The 16192-nt window shown below is 35.0% G+C and overlaps 1 protein-coding gene across 1 annotated transcript; it reads right to left on the bottom strand.

The window, feature by feature from the left end:
- Positions 1-355: 355 nt before the first annotated feature.
- LOC123638815 (rap guanine nucleotide exchange factor 2-like) lies at positions 356-15795 on the bottom strand. Its single transcript, XM_045552632.1, has 10 exons — positions 15656-15795; positions 11095-11247; positions 10385-10549; positions 9340-9447; positions 9040-9243; positions 8830-8938; positions 8139-8388; positions 4068-4228; positions 3225-3465; positions 356-743 (listed from the first exon to the last, which is right to left on the bottom strand). The coding sequence occupies exons 1-10, from the start codon at positions 15737-15739 to the stop codon at positions 356-358; spliced, it is 1863 nt and encodes a 620-aa protein (XP_045408588.1). The 5' UTR covers positions 15740-15795.
- Positions 15796-16192: the final 397 nt, after the last annotated feature.

Below are 16192 nucleotides of genomic sequence, written 5' to 3'. Positions count from 1 at the left end.
CTTTGTGCTGTCTGATGGAACTCCACATACATCATATCATTTAATCTTCTTGACAATTCTTTGGGGTATTGATATTTTACAGAGAAATAAAGCGGTATTCAGAGAAGTTCAAGTAATGTGCCCAAGGTCACAGAGCTAAAAAAAAAAAAAAAAGTGGGGGATATAGATTTTCAGGGCTCCAAATCAGCATATGACAGATTTTAAATTAAGGATTATATTAGGATTCAGAGAAAAGTAATTGTTCATTAGGAGTCCATTAAAACCTACTGCATTTATAGTAATTATGTGGTGTTACTGGATTGATACTAATTTTAAATCTGTAAACTGAATTCAGTCTTAAGAAAAGTATGCTCTCCTACCTGATGATTGCAAACATTGAGTTAAAATTCTTGCACTCCCTACAGTGCTGTGCTATCTTGATGAAATGCTTAATGAGCTTCATTCTCTTCAGCTGGTTTGTCTCTCTCAGAATTTCAGATGCTACCCAGAATGTTTCCTGGTTAATGACTTCTTCAAATTTCTTCAGGTTGGCACAGCCGGTCTTTGATTGGAGTTTAAATAAATCATCTATGTATTCAGTAGGTTCAATGTTGCGGAACAGTTCGAAATTGCGCAGAGAGAGCTGCGTGGCCACTTCAACCGTGCTGAGCTGAAGTAGGGAAATCTGGCTCTCTCTCAATAGCTCCTGAGCATTTTCGTCTGAACAAAGTATTTCTGTTTCCATGTTGTTTTTCAGATAATACCTATGCAAACCAGAAACAAACCAGATTTAAAGCCTGAGCAGCAGTCTCATGATATGCCTGGAAAGAAGAATGCTACTTTTTGCGGAAAGTTTGAGAGAACACTGCATTGAATGATGTAAGGGCTCTGTTCAACCAAGGCAGAGAGTGCAGGTGCTGTCTGAGTGGCCACGTCATAGAACCACCTATCCCGAAGTCGGTGATGGAAACAAACAGATCACATGGAATTTCATTTGTACCAGGTTTAATTCCTTTTCTTCTTTCCCGTTCGATTCTTGCTTTCTAAATTATTTTATCTTTTTGGCTAAAAATGACAGAAAATAGCTACAGCTTGTATTTTCAACTTAAATGAGGGAATAGGACCGATAGCAGGACGCAGGAAAGTTCAGGCACAGGTCATCACTCTATTTTCCCATGGTGAAGAGAGAATCTGTGATTCCTGATGGGTCCAAATTGGATGAATCCAACTTTACTTAATCTAGATTTTCACGAAAACCCTATGTGTAAGTGGAGCAGGTATAATCCCTATTTTTCAGAATAGGAAACGGAGGCTCCTAAAGATTAATGGCTAGTTATTGCCAGTGCCGGAACAAGAACTCAGGGCTGGTGCTCCTATCTTTTTCTAAACAATTGATTGAAAATAACATTCAGATATTTGCCTTGTGATTTTTTTTTGTCGGGGGGAGGGTTGGTAGATGTTTTTTCTAAGCCAAATTCCATAAATGAAGAAACACAGAAACAGAATGAGCACAGTGGGGGTCTAGTTAAAGGTTTTTGTTTTTTTTTTTTTGCATAATTCACCAAGGCAAATATTTATGACAGAAAACATACACCTTTCATAAATCCACAGATTTAACGTTCTCCATTTTGGTTACTCATGAGGCCAATGACATGGACCCATTAAAGATTTTCTTGAGAAATGAATATGAATCATGAATCTGAAGCTCAATGCAGATGTAGAATTCTATCACAGTTACAGATTTATCAATGTATATTCAAATGATAATTGAGAAAAGCTATCTGCTTATGTTTGGAAATAAGAATGAAGAAGAATAAGGAAGTAATAGTTGATAGCAAGAAAACAAGTTTTGAATGAATGAAGTAAAAATCTGTAATATGAAAAAGTACAATGAAACAATACATAAGAAAAATAGAAAAAATATGATTTACAGAACTACATAATATTTGTCAGTGTAGAACCTAGTCACTCACTATATGAGAGCCAAAACTTAACTATTTCATTTTTCAACGTTCATTCATTGTGATTTAAGGATGAAATTACACACTCCTAACAATGGAAATAACATTAAAGAGAATGACAAAATCAGGTACAATGCTTTCTGGCAAGTAACATGTATGATACGAGCACTTATGCAGCAAAGGACCCAGCTGTGTAGCAACCAAAGTTTGGTTTCAGAGTTAAGATGCGTATTTCATAGTATGGTATATAATAATAGGCAGTCTTACCCAACCACCTTGTCATAGATGTCTCTGACTAAACCAGTGAAGCTCCTAGAAAAGTTAGGTATGCACGAGCAAATGGTACTAGAATGTTATTAGAAAATGTGTCTGTGAACGTACATATTTCCAAGGAGAAGGCAGCATCAGGGTTTACCTGTGCCTTTACATTAAGCTTACTCGACCATGCTACTAGGTCAGTATCCTAAAGCGCAACCTCGAGAAGCTACTGCTATCACTTTGGGAGTCAGTAACAACTTTCAGGTCACAGTGTCCTTGAACAAGTTCTTAGAGGATCTTTGTCAGGGTCAGTAGTGGACCGTGTGCACTTACTTTGATACAGCAATTCTTGCTGAAAAGGAAAAAAACTGTTTAATCTGCAGGGGCACTTATTCATTATTTGATCCAGCAATCCCATTATTGGGCATCTACCCAAAAGAACAAATATCATTCTATAAAAAAGACACCAGCACCCGAATGTTTATAGCAGCACAATTCACAATTGCAAAGATGTGGAAACAACTCAATTGCCCATCAATACATGAGTGGATGAGTAAAATGTGATATACGTATACCATGGAGTATTACTCAGCTATAAGAAATAACAGTGACATAGAATCTCTTTTGTTCTCCTGGAGACAGTTGGAACCCATTCTACTAAGTGAAGTATCCCAAGAATGGAAAAATAAGCACCACATGTACTCATCAGCAAATTGGTTTCCCTCATCATCACCTAAGTGCACACTTGGGAATAACACCAATTGGGTGTCGGACAGATGTGGGGGGTGGGGGGAAGGGATGGGTGTATACCTACGTAATGAGTGCGATGTGCACTGTCTGGGGAAGGGACACGCTTGAAGCTCTGACTCGGGGGGATCGGGGAGCATGGGCAATACACATAACCTGAACTTTTGTACCCCCATAATAAGCTGAAATAAAAAGAAGATACACTTTAAAAGTGTTTATCTCTTAGACTTTGATGTGAGTTTGAAGGTGAAGAAATCCAGTAACATAGATAATGTATACCTTCCACTCAGTTGTATTCTATCAGCAAGTTTGGAAAGCTGATCTGGAAGCCTTCTCTGTTTGATTACTCCCTCAGGTGTGACAGAGACCTCACATAGCGAATATTGGTCCGGGGTAGCAGTAACGGCAAACTCCCTGATAGCCTGCATGACCACCTCCTTCGCTGTAGTGTCCTTACTGATCATGATGTATCGGCTCTGCTGGTCAGCCTTAAAAACCCTTAGTACTTGATCTGGCAAGTCTGGGTGGAAGAAAAGTCACACGTAAGTAGAAAGGAGTTTAATAATAGATTATAATGTAATTAAACAGAGTAATCTGGGGGGAAACTAAAAAAGGTAATGCTGACATTTCACCTCTCCCTTACTATAGCTCTCTTAATAAATTAAATCAAGAACACGTCTTCCATCTTCCCCTATAAATAACTGAATGATCTACAGACAATTGCAAACACATCAGTATATAGCAGCAGCACACAAGACTGTCATGTTTGTATCAAAACAAAGAAATTTAAATCTAGAGTAAATCTTTATTATATTGAAAAAACCGTTAAGTTGACCTAAAATATACCTTTTACTTTATTTACTGGATAAGACTTAGTAATAACTTCATGGTATGTACTGTCTTCATGTTATGAAAGAGGAAACAAGTTCGGAGAAATTAATTTGCCCACGGCCATATCAAAATAGTCTGCAGAATATAAAAAGAACTGGTTCCAGCTGCTTGAAACTTAAGGTTCATCTTGACTCTGGGCATCTGATATAATCCATGCCAAACCAAGAGAGATACGTCTAGCATTACCATTATGTTAGAAGGGGAAACAAAAGAAGTATTGGTGATGCTTACCTGGAGTAGCACTAAAATCTAAAATGCGATGATGTGACTGCAATACATCATCAGGATTACTGGATGATAAGGTCCCACTGACAGGCAATGCAGTTGGGATGTGCTTTGTCTGCCTTAATCCTACTATGTTGTCATCTTGAGACTGACCAATCTCAATATCACTGAACAAAGAGGAAAATTAGAAAATAAATTATCAGTAACTTAAAGTGTTGTAAGTTATCGCCATATAAAGAAACAGACCGTAAACAAACCCTATTCTATAAAACTTGCAATTAATGTAATATGTCATTAATAAATTTGGTTGAAGACTGTAAAAGCACGTACTTTTTAAATGTATCCAATTTGTTTTGCTGTTTCTTAAGTATATAGTATGTTTCTGTAGAACCTATTTTTTTAACTAGATGAGCTATAATAAATATTAGTAGCTTGTTAGAGAAATGTATTCAACAAAATATAAGTTCTCGCTTCTCATGAAAATGGATTTAAGAAAAGGTACGTTACAGAGAATGCATTTAGCGGCACTCAACTGATAGTTCTGCATGAGAATGATAAATTGTTTTATAATTTGATCTTCAAGACCTGAAGAAATTGAGTAAAATGAAAAGAGGGAAAAACCCAAACTGTCCTAATTGTATTCTCCATTGTTTTAGAGGAGAAAAATGAGATCACTATGGAGTCAAATGTAAGGATACCCAGACACAGACATTATTTCTTAATTATACACAGCATAAAAAAACAGTCTTGCATGATGACATTTCCTAGTATCAAATAAAAAGCAATGGAAATCCAATGACTCACTTTTAATTCCCTCCTCAAAATTTCTAGTTACACATTTAAATTCCCAGAGAAATACTGGTTGATAGATAAAAATTCATTTCCATTTATAAAACACCTGTTACTGTGAACAACTCTTGAAACATGATTTAATAATACATAAAAATGATTTCTAGTTTGAGGCGTCAACTGTTTCTAAAACAAAAGACCAAGCAAAATAATAAGCATACACACACAAAAACAACTAGATCACAAGCTAATGGTTATAGTTCTAACTAGTTTCTATAAAGACCTTGAAATGAGAAACAAGAAAATTATACTGAGGTTGGGATTTAAACTAAGGCATCATAGGCCGGGCGCGGTGGCTCATGCCTGTAATCCTAGCTCTGGGAGGCCGAGGCGGGTGGATCGCTCGAGGTCAGGAGTTCGAGACCAGCCTGAGCAAGAGTGAGACCCCGTCTCTACTAAAAATAGAAAGAAATTATCTGGCCAACTAAAAAATATATATACAAAAAAATTAGCCGGGCATGGTGGCTCATGCCTGTAGTCCCAGCTACTAGGGAGGCTGAGGCAGTAGGATCGCTTAAGCCCAGGAGTCTGAGGTTGCTGTGAGCTAGGCTGATGCCACGGCACTCACTCTAGCCCGGGCAACAAAGTGACACTCTGTCTCAAAAAAAAAAAAATAAACTAAGGCATCATAAATAAAATGAAGACATTTAATATGAATTATGTTTTCATACATTAGGGCTTGATCATAATACCTACTGTTTTGAGTGGTTGCGGTAAAAAAAAAAAAAAAATCTAGCCACATTCCTTGTCTTTACTTCTTTGGAAAATGGAAGTTATAGAGGCAAATAAGCAAGGACAAGAACTTTCTATTAAAGTCAAGACATAAATTAAAATCAAATCTATTGACTTATTCCTTCTTTCCTCTGGGTTCAACAGTCTTTCTCTCCAGCATCTTAACTTCTGTAATACTGATGAGGTTTGACAGAAAAAAACAAACCCAACAGTATATTACATCTAGGTTTCTTTGACTTACTAGTTTAGCAGATTTGTAAAAAAAAAAAACTTTTTTCATAAACACGCTGATTTCTAGAAAAGCTTAAATAGTAGCTACTATTAAACCAAGTCTATTACCAGTATCATGGATCAGACCGTTTACTGAGCCTTCCTGTAAATATCTTAGTTTTTTCAGTGTCAATATAACTAATTGTCTTTTCTTTCCCTTGTCTAGCTTTTGAGTATCTCTTCAGAGAGTTGTATTTAGTATGACTCTGAGATCTTTTTTTGTTATTGTGCTGCTAATAATTCTGCATTTTGGTAAGTTTTTTTTTGATCCATTTAAAAATAAATTTTTCTTCAAGAAGGGTCATTTTAAAAATCAAATCCTAGTTTCTGTAAATGCCAGCTGCCCTAATCCCTTGTCTCTTAGAAACTTACTCAATAGAAACATACCCTTGAGGTTATAAATAAAACCATCATAGTCTTTCCTTATCCTTAGGACTCTGCAACAGAAGTCTTCCTTAGCCGATACAAAACTACCAATCATTACTCTGTAGTTCAATGGAGACAACACAAGTTTGACACTTAGCCCATCAGTAGTATATTTTAAATCATATCTCTAATCTGTGGATTAAAATTTTATTTCACATGGAATTTTTTCTTTTTCTTTTTCGAGACAGGCTCTCAACTCTGTTGCCTGGGCTAGAGTGAAAGGTACAACCTCAAATTCCTGGGCTGAGGTGATCCTCCTGCCTCAGCCTCCCGAGGAGCTGAGACTATATAGGTGCACACCACCTCGCTTGGCTAACTGTTTAAAATATATTTTGCAGAGATGGGGTCTTGCTATGTTGCCCATGCTGGTCTCAAACTCCTGGCCTCAAGCAATATTCCTGCCTTAGCCTCCCAAAGTGCTAGGATCAGAGGTGTGAGCCACCGTGCCCAGCCTGAAATGGAAGTTTTTTAAAAAGTAAAAGAAATGCTTGATGTAGTCCTGAATGTCTGTGTCTACTACTTCTCTTTAGACTTATTAAATTATCAAGGAAAGAAATTAACCTATATGTTTTCAAGTTATCTCGTGTGTGTGTGTTTGTGTGTGTGCATTTTGTTTTATTTTTTTTAGAAACAGGGTATTGCTCTGCCGCCCAGACTAGAGTGCAGTGGCTTGATCATAGCTCACTGTAACCTGAAACTTTGGGTTTTCAAGCGATCCTCCCACCTTGACTACAGTTGTGCTCCATAAGGTCTCCCTATGTTGCCCGGGCTGGTCTTGAACTCCTGACCTCAAAGGATCCTCCTGCCTCAGCATCCCAAAGTGCTGGGCATGAGCCACCATGCCCATCCTCTTTTATATCATTGTAGTTTGAGGAATATATCCTTAAATGTGGCATATTGAGTTCCTTCACATGAAAAAAAAAATTGACAGGCTGGATGTGGAGAGTCATGCCTGTAATCCCAGCTCTTTGGGAGGCCAAGGCTGCAGGCTCACTTGAGGCTATGAGTTCAAGACCAGCCTGGGTTACAGAGTGTGACCAGGTCTCAAAAAAACAATGAAAGAAAACAAAACAAAACAAAACAAAACACGGGCTGATGGTAACTGCGTTTTTAATAAAATATCCCTAGACTCAAGAAGGAGCTAAAACGAAGAAGTAAACAAACAAGCAAAGCTAAAAAAGTATCAAGAGACACCTGCAACTTTGTCTGGCCTGAGCTTCTGGCACAAATAGCCAAGAAGAAACTCAAGAATACACCTAACATTCTGACTACAGAGTTGATCAGAAAGAATCAAAGTAGTTGTGTGCTTGGTTGCTGATGTCTCCACAACACTTAAATAACTGAAAATAGAAGAGTGAGGGGCAAAAGAGAGTGGCAGGGATGAACAGTGACAACTGGATGAAGCAATGATTTGAATGGTAAAGAGCAGATGCTGATGGTAGAGAAGATACCAGGAAACAACAATACAGTAGCAAAAACAATTCTAAATCTTCCTGGGGGACACAGGAGTCAAACACAAACACACACACACACACACACACACACTTTTTAAAAAGTCCAGACGAAAAAAATTCAAATGGGGAAGTGCTAGACTATCCTCTAATGAAGATTGGGAGTGGGCAATTAAGTAGCAAAAATGGGATTAAAACTAACTTGATTGTTTAATATTACTTCTCTAAAATAGCTCAGCCATAAAAGCTTAAAACAGTAGACTCATGCAAAACATTAATTACATCACTACCTTTGTGTATCATTTTAACACAATAAAATAACGTACAGAAAATTTACACAGACACTCACTTATATGGTTTCTGTGGTAAGATACTGATCTGAGTCATGTTGAGTATCTTCTTTTTTAGCTTCTTCCTTCCTCCAACAGTCTTGGCTTTGCTTTTCTTACTCACTTTTTCAAGTCCTGTCACCTGTTCCACATCTACAGCAAGATCTGAAATGGAGTAGCGGCTGGCCTTTTTGATGTCACCAGTTTTAGGAAGGTGAGGGGCACCATCTCCTTTCCATTCTGACAATCTTGTTAAAAGTTCCTTAAATACTAAAATAAATAGAAACACCACAAAGTGCTAATTATAGGAAATCTAAAGAACTCCAAAGCAATGGTGGACTTAGAAATGTATGAGAAGCACAGACTTCGGCTATCAAAATTGCAATCCTGTAGACAAACACGACTGCTGTAAATGAATGACACCAAGAATCTGCTTTGCACATTGCTCTATCGGAATAAGTTTAAAAAACAGTATATGCTTTAATCTATAGGTACTTTAGTATTTATCTGTAAAATATTTCATTTATCAATAAAAAGATATTAAACATAACTTTTATGGTCTTCAAGTCAGATTTGGACTTAGACCTCATCTATGCATTTTACTATAGTTCTTATGTTTGAAATATTACTTTTAAAAATGTCTTTTATTCATTCAATAACTAAATGTAAAAAAAGACCAAGAAAAAAATGAAAGTAGGTAATAATACTTACCAAAGAAATTGGTTTTCACAGTGATAGATAAATATGTGTTATTGCTAAGAATCTCCATGGCTTCTGACAGCTGAATCTGTTCAAAGTTTTGACCATTTACTTCTAGTATCTAAAAATGAAATTATAAAATTAATGTCAGTATCACAACGCACTAAAGGAAAACAAAGACCCCAAAATTCACCCTTAAATCTGGATTTAGAAATAGCGTACCTGATCTCCACGTTTCAAGCCTGCTTCACTTGCTTTGCTACCTGAATCTACACTGTCAACAAAGATTCCAAATCCCGTCTCAGAGCCTCCTAGTAAAATAAAAGGCAAAGGAGATTCTCGGGATGGTTTTGTTAATGTCATCAATCTTCTTTTTGCTTTAGCTGCGCATGCAATATTTAACAGCCTTAGATGTCCACCCATTTTCTGTTAAGAGTTCAGAAAGAGTGGTGTCAATTCAGACAGGATGAATGAATGAAATTAAAGCTGATTTTTTGTTAAAAGAAAAAACACAAAGAGTACCTCTCTTTCCAGATTATTTTCAAATTCTTCTAAAAATCGAGTCATCGCAGGATCTCCTTCAAAGTCATTGAAGTGATTATTCACCCACAATAATACTACCCGTGTAACCTGAAAATTTAATAATTTTCAATAAGTGTTCTTCTTCATGGTGAAAATGTGACTAAAGTCATTTCAAAAAAGAGATCTAATTTTCAATTGACCTAATAGTACTGAAAAATAACAATCAAACCTTCAACAAGCATTTTATTTATGTCAAAAGATGACCTTCTGAAAATATATATTTATACTTTGGATGTAGACTATGTTGCTTTGCCAGGAAGGGTTTTGAATCTGTGAAAGTATTTAACTTGCATCTTGATTCACTATTAAAACACATTTGAAACAGATCAAAAGAAAAGCAAAGGTATAATCAAACCAAGCTAGGTTAATAGAAAAAAAGACAGAAACTAAAAAATACAGGTAGAAGAACAAACGAGACCAAGAGAATGAATAGTATTAAAAAGCCTAGAAAGATCTCTAAGGGAATAGGTTGTAAAAGGAAGGAGATAAGACTATGTAATTTATCATCCAATCTGACCTTGACAGAGCTCTCCAGAGCTGCTAAAGATGGTCTCTAGTCTCCTTAAAATTATATTGCTAGAGCCTACAGGCAGCATTGGCTGTCATGAAATGCTGCTTTGGTGCCAATTTAGAAATTGTAACTTATATCTGAGGTACACTGTCTACCAAACTAGAGAATGCAGATTCCCATGGAATCCGGATGTTTGGTTATCTTTTAACATACTCCCAGTACAATTAAAGTTTAGGCATTTGGTGGCCCATCTATTGGCCTTGGCATTTAAAGAAAAAAAGACATTTCTAGGGCTGAACTTAGAAATGTATAATAAAAACTAATATTTGTATCACCTTTTTTTTGCTTAAGAAGTAAATTCTTGTATTAAATGAATCTGAATATAACTCATGGAACAAAAATATGCATTAAAAGTATCTTCAGGTTTACATTTGAACATTTCATATTTAAGAGCCAAAACAGTATAGTTCCAACCTTATCCCTGAGGCTCGGGTCATTAAACCACTCCATCAACTTTTTGCCCACTTCCATTGGGCTAGAAAGAAAAGTCCTGTAGGTCAGCAGAAAGTCTTCTATGAATGTTGGATCTACTACTGAATGCTCTTCCACCAAATGCATCGTTAAGCTTTCTGAGGTGTCCTGTAGCAAATCAAAGGTTTAATCACTACCCCGAATATTTAACATTTATATGGTATCTTGATTTCAACCCTTCAACATAAAATGAACTAGGTAGCAACACAGACAATAATTAATAAAACTACTCATCAGTAAATACGAAGTTTTTTTATAACTGATAACCGTTAACAGATACTAGGATTAAAAATGAAAAAAAAAATCAGGAGGTCAGGAGTTTGAGACCAGCCTGAGTGACACAGCGAGACCTTGTCTCTACCAAAAGAAGAAATTTAAAAATTAGCTGGGCATGGTCGTGCATGCCTATAGTCATAGCTATTCAGGAGGCCGAGGCAGGAGATTGCTTAGAGCCAGGAGTTTGAGTTTGCAGTGAGCTATGATCCTGCCACTGCCCTCTAGCCCAGGCAACAGAGAAGACCCTGTCTCAAAATAGAAATAGATAAATTCATTAAATAAAATAAAACAAAAACTGATAAAAACCTAAATTGCCACAAGTGATACTACCAAAAAAAATCCATTCTATGGGACGCAGGGGTGGTTCTTTGTCTTACCTTGATGACAATGTGTCCCTTTCTTGTTCCAGTTTGATCACGTTCTGGGTTTTCTTTCACCATAACAATCTCTCCTTCCTCTTCAACTTTTTGCATGTTCTTTTCCACTTGGTTGAGAATACGGCAATAATCTTGCTGGGCTATGCAGACGAACTGGAATAACACATAAGTCACATGTGATAAAGTGCTTGCAAAAGACCTAGCAGTACTAATAATTCAGTGTTTTAATTATTTAAAACTGACATTTTCCCCTGTTTTGAGAATTACTTTCTAAATTAATGCAGTAATGCACACTAATCAGACTTCTCGACTTTTAATGCATTTCTTCCTTGGTCACGAAAAGTTTCTCTTTTAGAATATTTATATGTATTTTACATTCAAAATCATAACAATTGTAAAACTCAGCAGACAAAATTAGAAGAGTCCTTTTTCATGCTCCTTTCAGTTAAAAACACTGACGGGGGAATGGGGGGAGAGGAACCCTAGGAGGACACATACAAAAATTTAATTATCATTTAGTGACTTTTAAAAAGTTTAAAGATTTAAACAGCAACAGCTTTAAATAAGAATGGTTTTAAATAAAAACTACATTCAAAGATACCTAATGGAGTGGATACATAAATTTGCTAGCTATATTGATGAGACACCATTTTTAGAAAGCATGTTCAAGGAAGGTTACAAAATAAGCCACACATTTGTCATAGCTTCACATCATTAACGGTAATCGTTGCTCTTAAAGTTAACAATATGCATATCAATTAATCACTCCTTCACGACCCCAAATATTAAAAAATTCAGAGCTTAGGACAAACCATTCAAATAATTACATGTCTTAGTAGTTTTAAAGAAAGTTAAGAATGAATTATAGAAACCACTTACTACTCAAATTAACCAGAGGCCAGTGAGGAGAGAAGAACAGACAGTTGAACAAATAAAAATTACTTTCCTTAAATTTTGAACAATTTATTCTGATTTAAGAAATCATTTGGGAACGGAAATAATTATGACATTTCTTTTTCTCTTTTAATATGAAGAAGATGAAACATAAGAAGGTAGTTAAATTAGATTGTACATAAGATAAAATATGATGCAACCACCCCAAATCATGTAGAACTCTGGCTTTAATGATCCTATTAAATGTTTTTAAAAGATACAGTACTAAATGTTGTAATAATAGTCATAATGACAAGAACATCATCATCATAATCACATCATATTATGGTAGCCATGCAGGAACTTTCTTAATTTGTTCTCCTAGTCATCCCATGAGGAAGGTACTCTTATCCCTGCCGAACAGATGAAGAAACAGCCTCCTAATTACATGCTGGCTAAGTTTTTAAAAACTTATACCTGCACACACAAAATTTTGGAGGGAAACATAATAAAATGTTAATATTATTTCTGAGCAATGCAAATTATGAGCAACTTTCCTTTTATTTAATGTCCTTTTCTATATTTTCCATACTTTCTGCATAATCAATAGTTTTTTTAAGAAGTAGAACAGCAAGTCATAAGAGAAACAACATATTGCAATATCAGGTTTCTCCCACTGAGTTGGCTGACATAATCTCACTAATTTTTCTATTAAGCATTTAGAATCAAAAAGTTTAAAATTCAAAAAGGTGTTTTTGTACATTATTATGCATAGTTTCATTCAATTTTTAAAAATACCTTTTTAAAAAACCCATTTCCATAACCCTGACCACAGGCATGTATGTTTTCAAAAATATGATCTTTAGTCTCTTAACTTAAAATTATCTTTATTTCTATTTATAGAGCAGCAAAATTGTTCCCCAAATCTGTAGAGGAGATTTAAAAAGGTTTTATCGCCAAATAATTTTAGGTGTTCTTTCTTACCGTCAGTTTTAGCAAACATGGTTAAAGCATCATTTCTCATTTGTCCTCTAAAAAAGAAATATATCCCAGAGTGAATAAGTAGATAAATAGATGGAAAAATGCTTTTTAAAGAGAAATATGCTAAAATTAATTTTCTTGACTAAAGACATTAAAGAAATTAGAATAAATTTGATTTGGAATTCCTGGTGTCTAGACGGACATTTTGGCATTTCTTTTGTAAAAACTGAAATATCATCCAAAAAGAAAAAAAGATCCCAACTGAATTTCTAATATGATCATATAGAACTGGTATCTAAAAAGAAATGAATTTTAGTTGAAAATATTTATCTTTTTAAAATAGCAACTTATTTTTTCTTGAAGAAATCTGTAGATCTAAGATGAAATTCACAGGTAAAATCTAATTTTAACTGGTATGGTGAAGTCTGTTGAAAAATCTGTGCATTGTTTTAGTGAGGTCTTAGACTTTCAGACAACTAATAAACACATGAAAGTACTGTGTAATCTTAGTACCCTGAGATGAACTAAAAATTCAAACAGGATTACATTTATAAAAGGTCCATGGCAGTTTATGTCACAGGATTATTTTCTTTTGAGCACATGACATAATAATTTATACTTAGGTAGAAAAATTAAAACAATGAATGAAATAAACTCAAACTTCAATCAACATATAGTATAGTCAACTTTCCATTTATTCATAGCAAGCTGCTTTCTCACCCAACACTACTTTTTATTTTATTTATTTATTTATTTATTTTGAGACAAAGTCTTGCTCTGTTGCCTGGGCTAGAGTGAGTGCCATGGCATTAGCCTAGCTCACAGCAACCTCAAACTCCCGGGCTTAAGCAATCCTTCTGCCTCAGCCTCCCAAGTAGCTGGGACTACAGGCATGTGCCACCATGCCCGGCTAATTTTTTCTATATATATATTTTTGGTTGTCCAGCTAATTTCTTTCTATTTTTTTAGTAGAGACGGGGTCTCGCTCTTGCTCAAGCTGGTCTTGAACTCCTGACCCTCGCGCAATCCACCTGCCTCGGCCTCCCAGAGTGCTAGGATTACAGGTGTGAGCCATCACGCCCGGCCCAGGAATCTATACGTCTTAATCAGAGTTTTTTTTGAATTGAACTCTACCCTTGCTGACCATCTGTGTTTCCTACCAATCCCTCATTCTGTAAACAGGCTAGACCCTCTTCCCTAACATCACCCCTACCTCCCCTTCCTTTCCCAGAGCTCCTACATAGCTAATGTTACCTGCTACATTTGATGTGACGTAAGCACTCCGTAATATTCAGATAACGTTTTTATCAATTATTCTGAAATATTCCTATGCCTCTAACATCATTTCAGCCCCACAATCATAAAATTTCTAACAGAAAGCATTTGACCAACTGTGAATGTAACAGTTGGAATTCTCAAAAACGAAGTAACTTTTACTTGCCCTTTAACAACAGAGATTCTGACTCCAGTCTTATTGTGATCTCAACATCGAAAGGGTTCGGGGGAGAACTGATAAGACAGTAGGATGGAAAAACCGTTACCAATTTTCTAACTTGTTTTGACTCTGCTTTTATTATTTTTTGGAGTACCATTCCAGAGTTAAAATATCACATAACCCCTTTTAATTGCACATTCCCAGGGCAAATAAAGTCTTAAGGATTTAGCTACTGTTTTGTTTTCCTGTATATATCAAATAATTGAGAGTTGACTATATAGAGAATGCTTTTCTGGCATTACACCTTTAAAACACTGAATTCCTAGCTTTTTTTTTTTTGCTTGCTGAAGGAATTATCTGGCAAAATTATTTTGATTCTATAGGTAAGATTATTTTGTGTATAGCAATGGTCATGTTTCTTTTGGTAAGTAAAATGCCAACAATGAATATTTAAATGAGTGACACCATTTTACAGTGATCTGACACTATAAAAATTCAATTATGTTCTTTTAGAATAAACCATATTCAGATGTCTTTCAAACTGCAGACTAATAAATACAATGAGTACTTAACATTAATTACTCTAAGTTAAACTTTTGATTATTTACTTTAAAACATTTTATCTTTCAAAGACAAATGCTTTTAGAAGACATAAATTATAAATTAATAACAAAAGTATCTTAAATTTCTCAGTAATACAGAGGCTACCAGTGAAATCAATCTAATTAAATTTCACATTTGGTCTTAACATTTTCTCTAGTCCATTATTAAATGCTTTTAAATAATGAATATTAATATAATATCATCATTATTTTGTTATCAAATATTTTTTATTAGCATTTATTTGACTAGCAAGTTTTTCTACTGATTCATACTATGATGAATTTCCATGACTCTTCTTCTAAAATCAACTCTATAGGTATTTAAGTAAAAACATTGCATAACTGTACCATATCATCTTTATTAATGTACTTATTTCTTTTCATGATGCGCGTTTATTTCCATATTTTTGATGGATATTATTGATGGCAATTTTTAAATACTGTATTTGTAGAACATTTTTTTAAAAAAACAGAACACATAGCTCTGTGGAGTTCAAATGACTTAAATGGAAATTAATTTTTAATTTCCCCGGGCACAATCAGACTAAAAGTAATAGTTGTACATTAAAATTTTACCTGCATATTTACATAGACATAAGAGTCTTATCACAACTGCATATAAATGTTCTTTTTCAAGAATAAAATATGCATTTTTAATGATATTTTATACCTGGCAGTCATCCACCTTTGTTCTCATTACTCCTTTCATGTATTCTTTGTCCATGGTAGGAGAGACACCAAAACTATTTCCCATACATAATATTTCTGCTTTTCCATCTGGATAAGTCAATTCCACAGAACCGTTGAGAATCACTGACCATGAGTCCAGCTAATCAAAAAAAAAAAAAAAAGAAAGAAAGAAAAAGCATAAAATATAACATCATGCTCATAATCTGTAAGTGCTAGAATGGTCCCCAAAAATGATTTAGCACATCTTCCATTTTTAAGATGGAACAAATAACAAGTGAAATAAACTGCTTAACAAGTTCACAAAACAAAGAATAAAACACAACCACATATCTACATATTTTCATGTGTCTAGCACAGAGTATGTATCATTGTGCCCTTTTAATTTGACTTTGGATTCTTCTTCTCTAAAATGACACAAAACAAAAAATTTCTTCTGTCCCCCAAAGCACATGTAAACAAGATAATATGGTAACTATTGCCTCAATAAGAATATCATTTTGTCTAACAAAATGCATTA

The sequence above is a fragment of the Lemur catta genome, chromosome 5 (assembly GCF_020740605.2).
Source record: "Lemur catta isolate mLemCat1 chromosome 5, mLemCat1.pri, whole genome shotgun sequence".
Classification (NCBI taxonomy): Eukaryota; Metazoa; Chordata; class Mammalia; order Primates; family Lemuridae; genus Lemur; species Lemur catta.
Note: the sequence above shows the minus strand (reverse complement) of the source record. Positions and strands in the feature narration are given on the sequence as shown.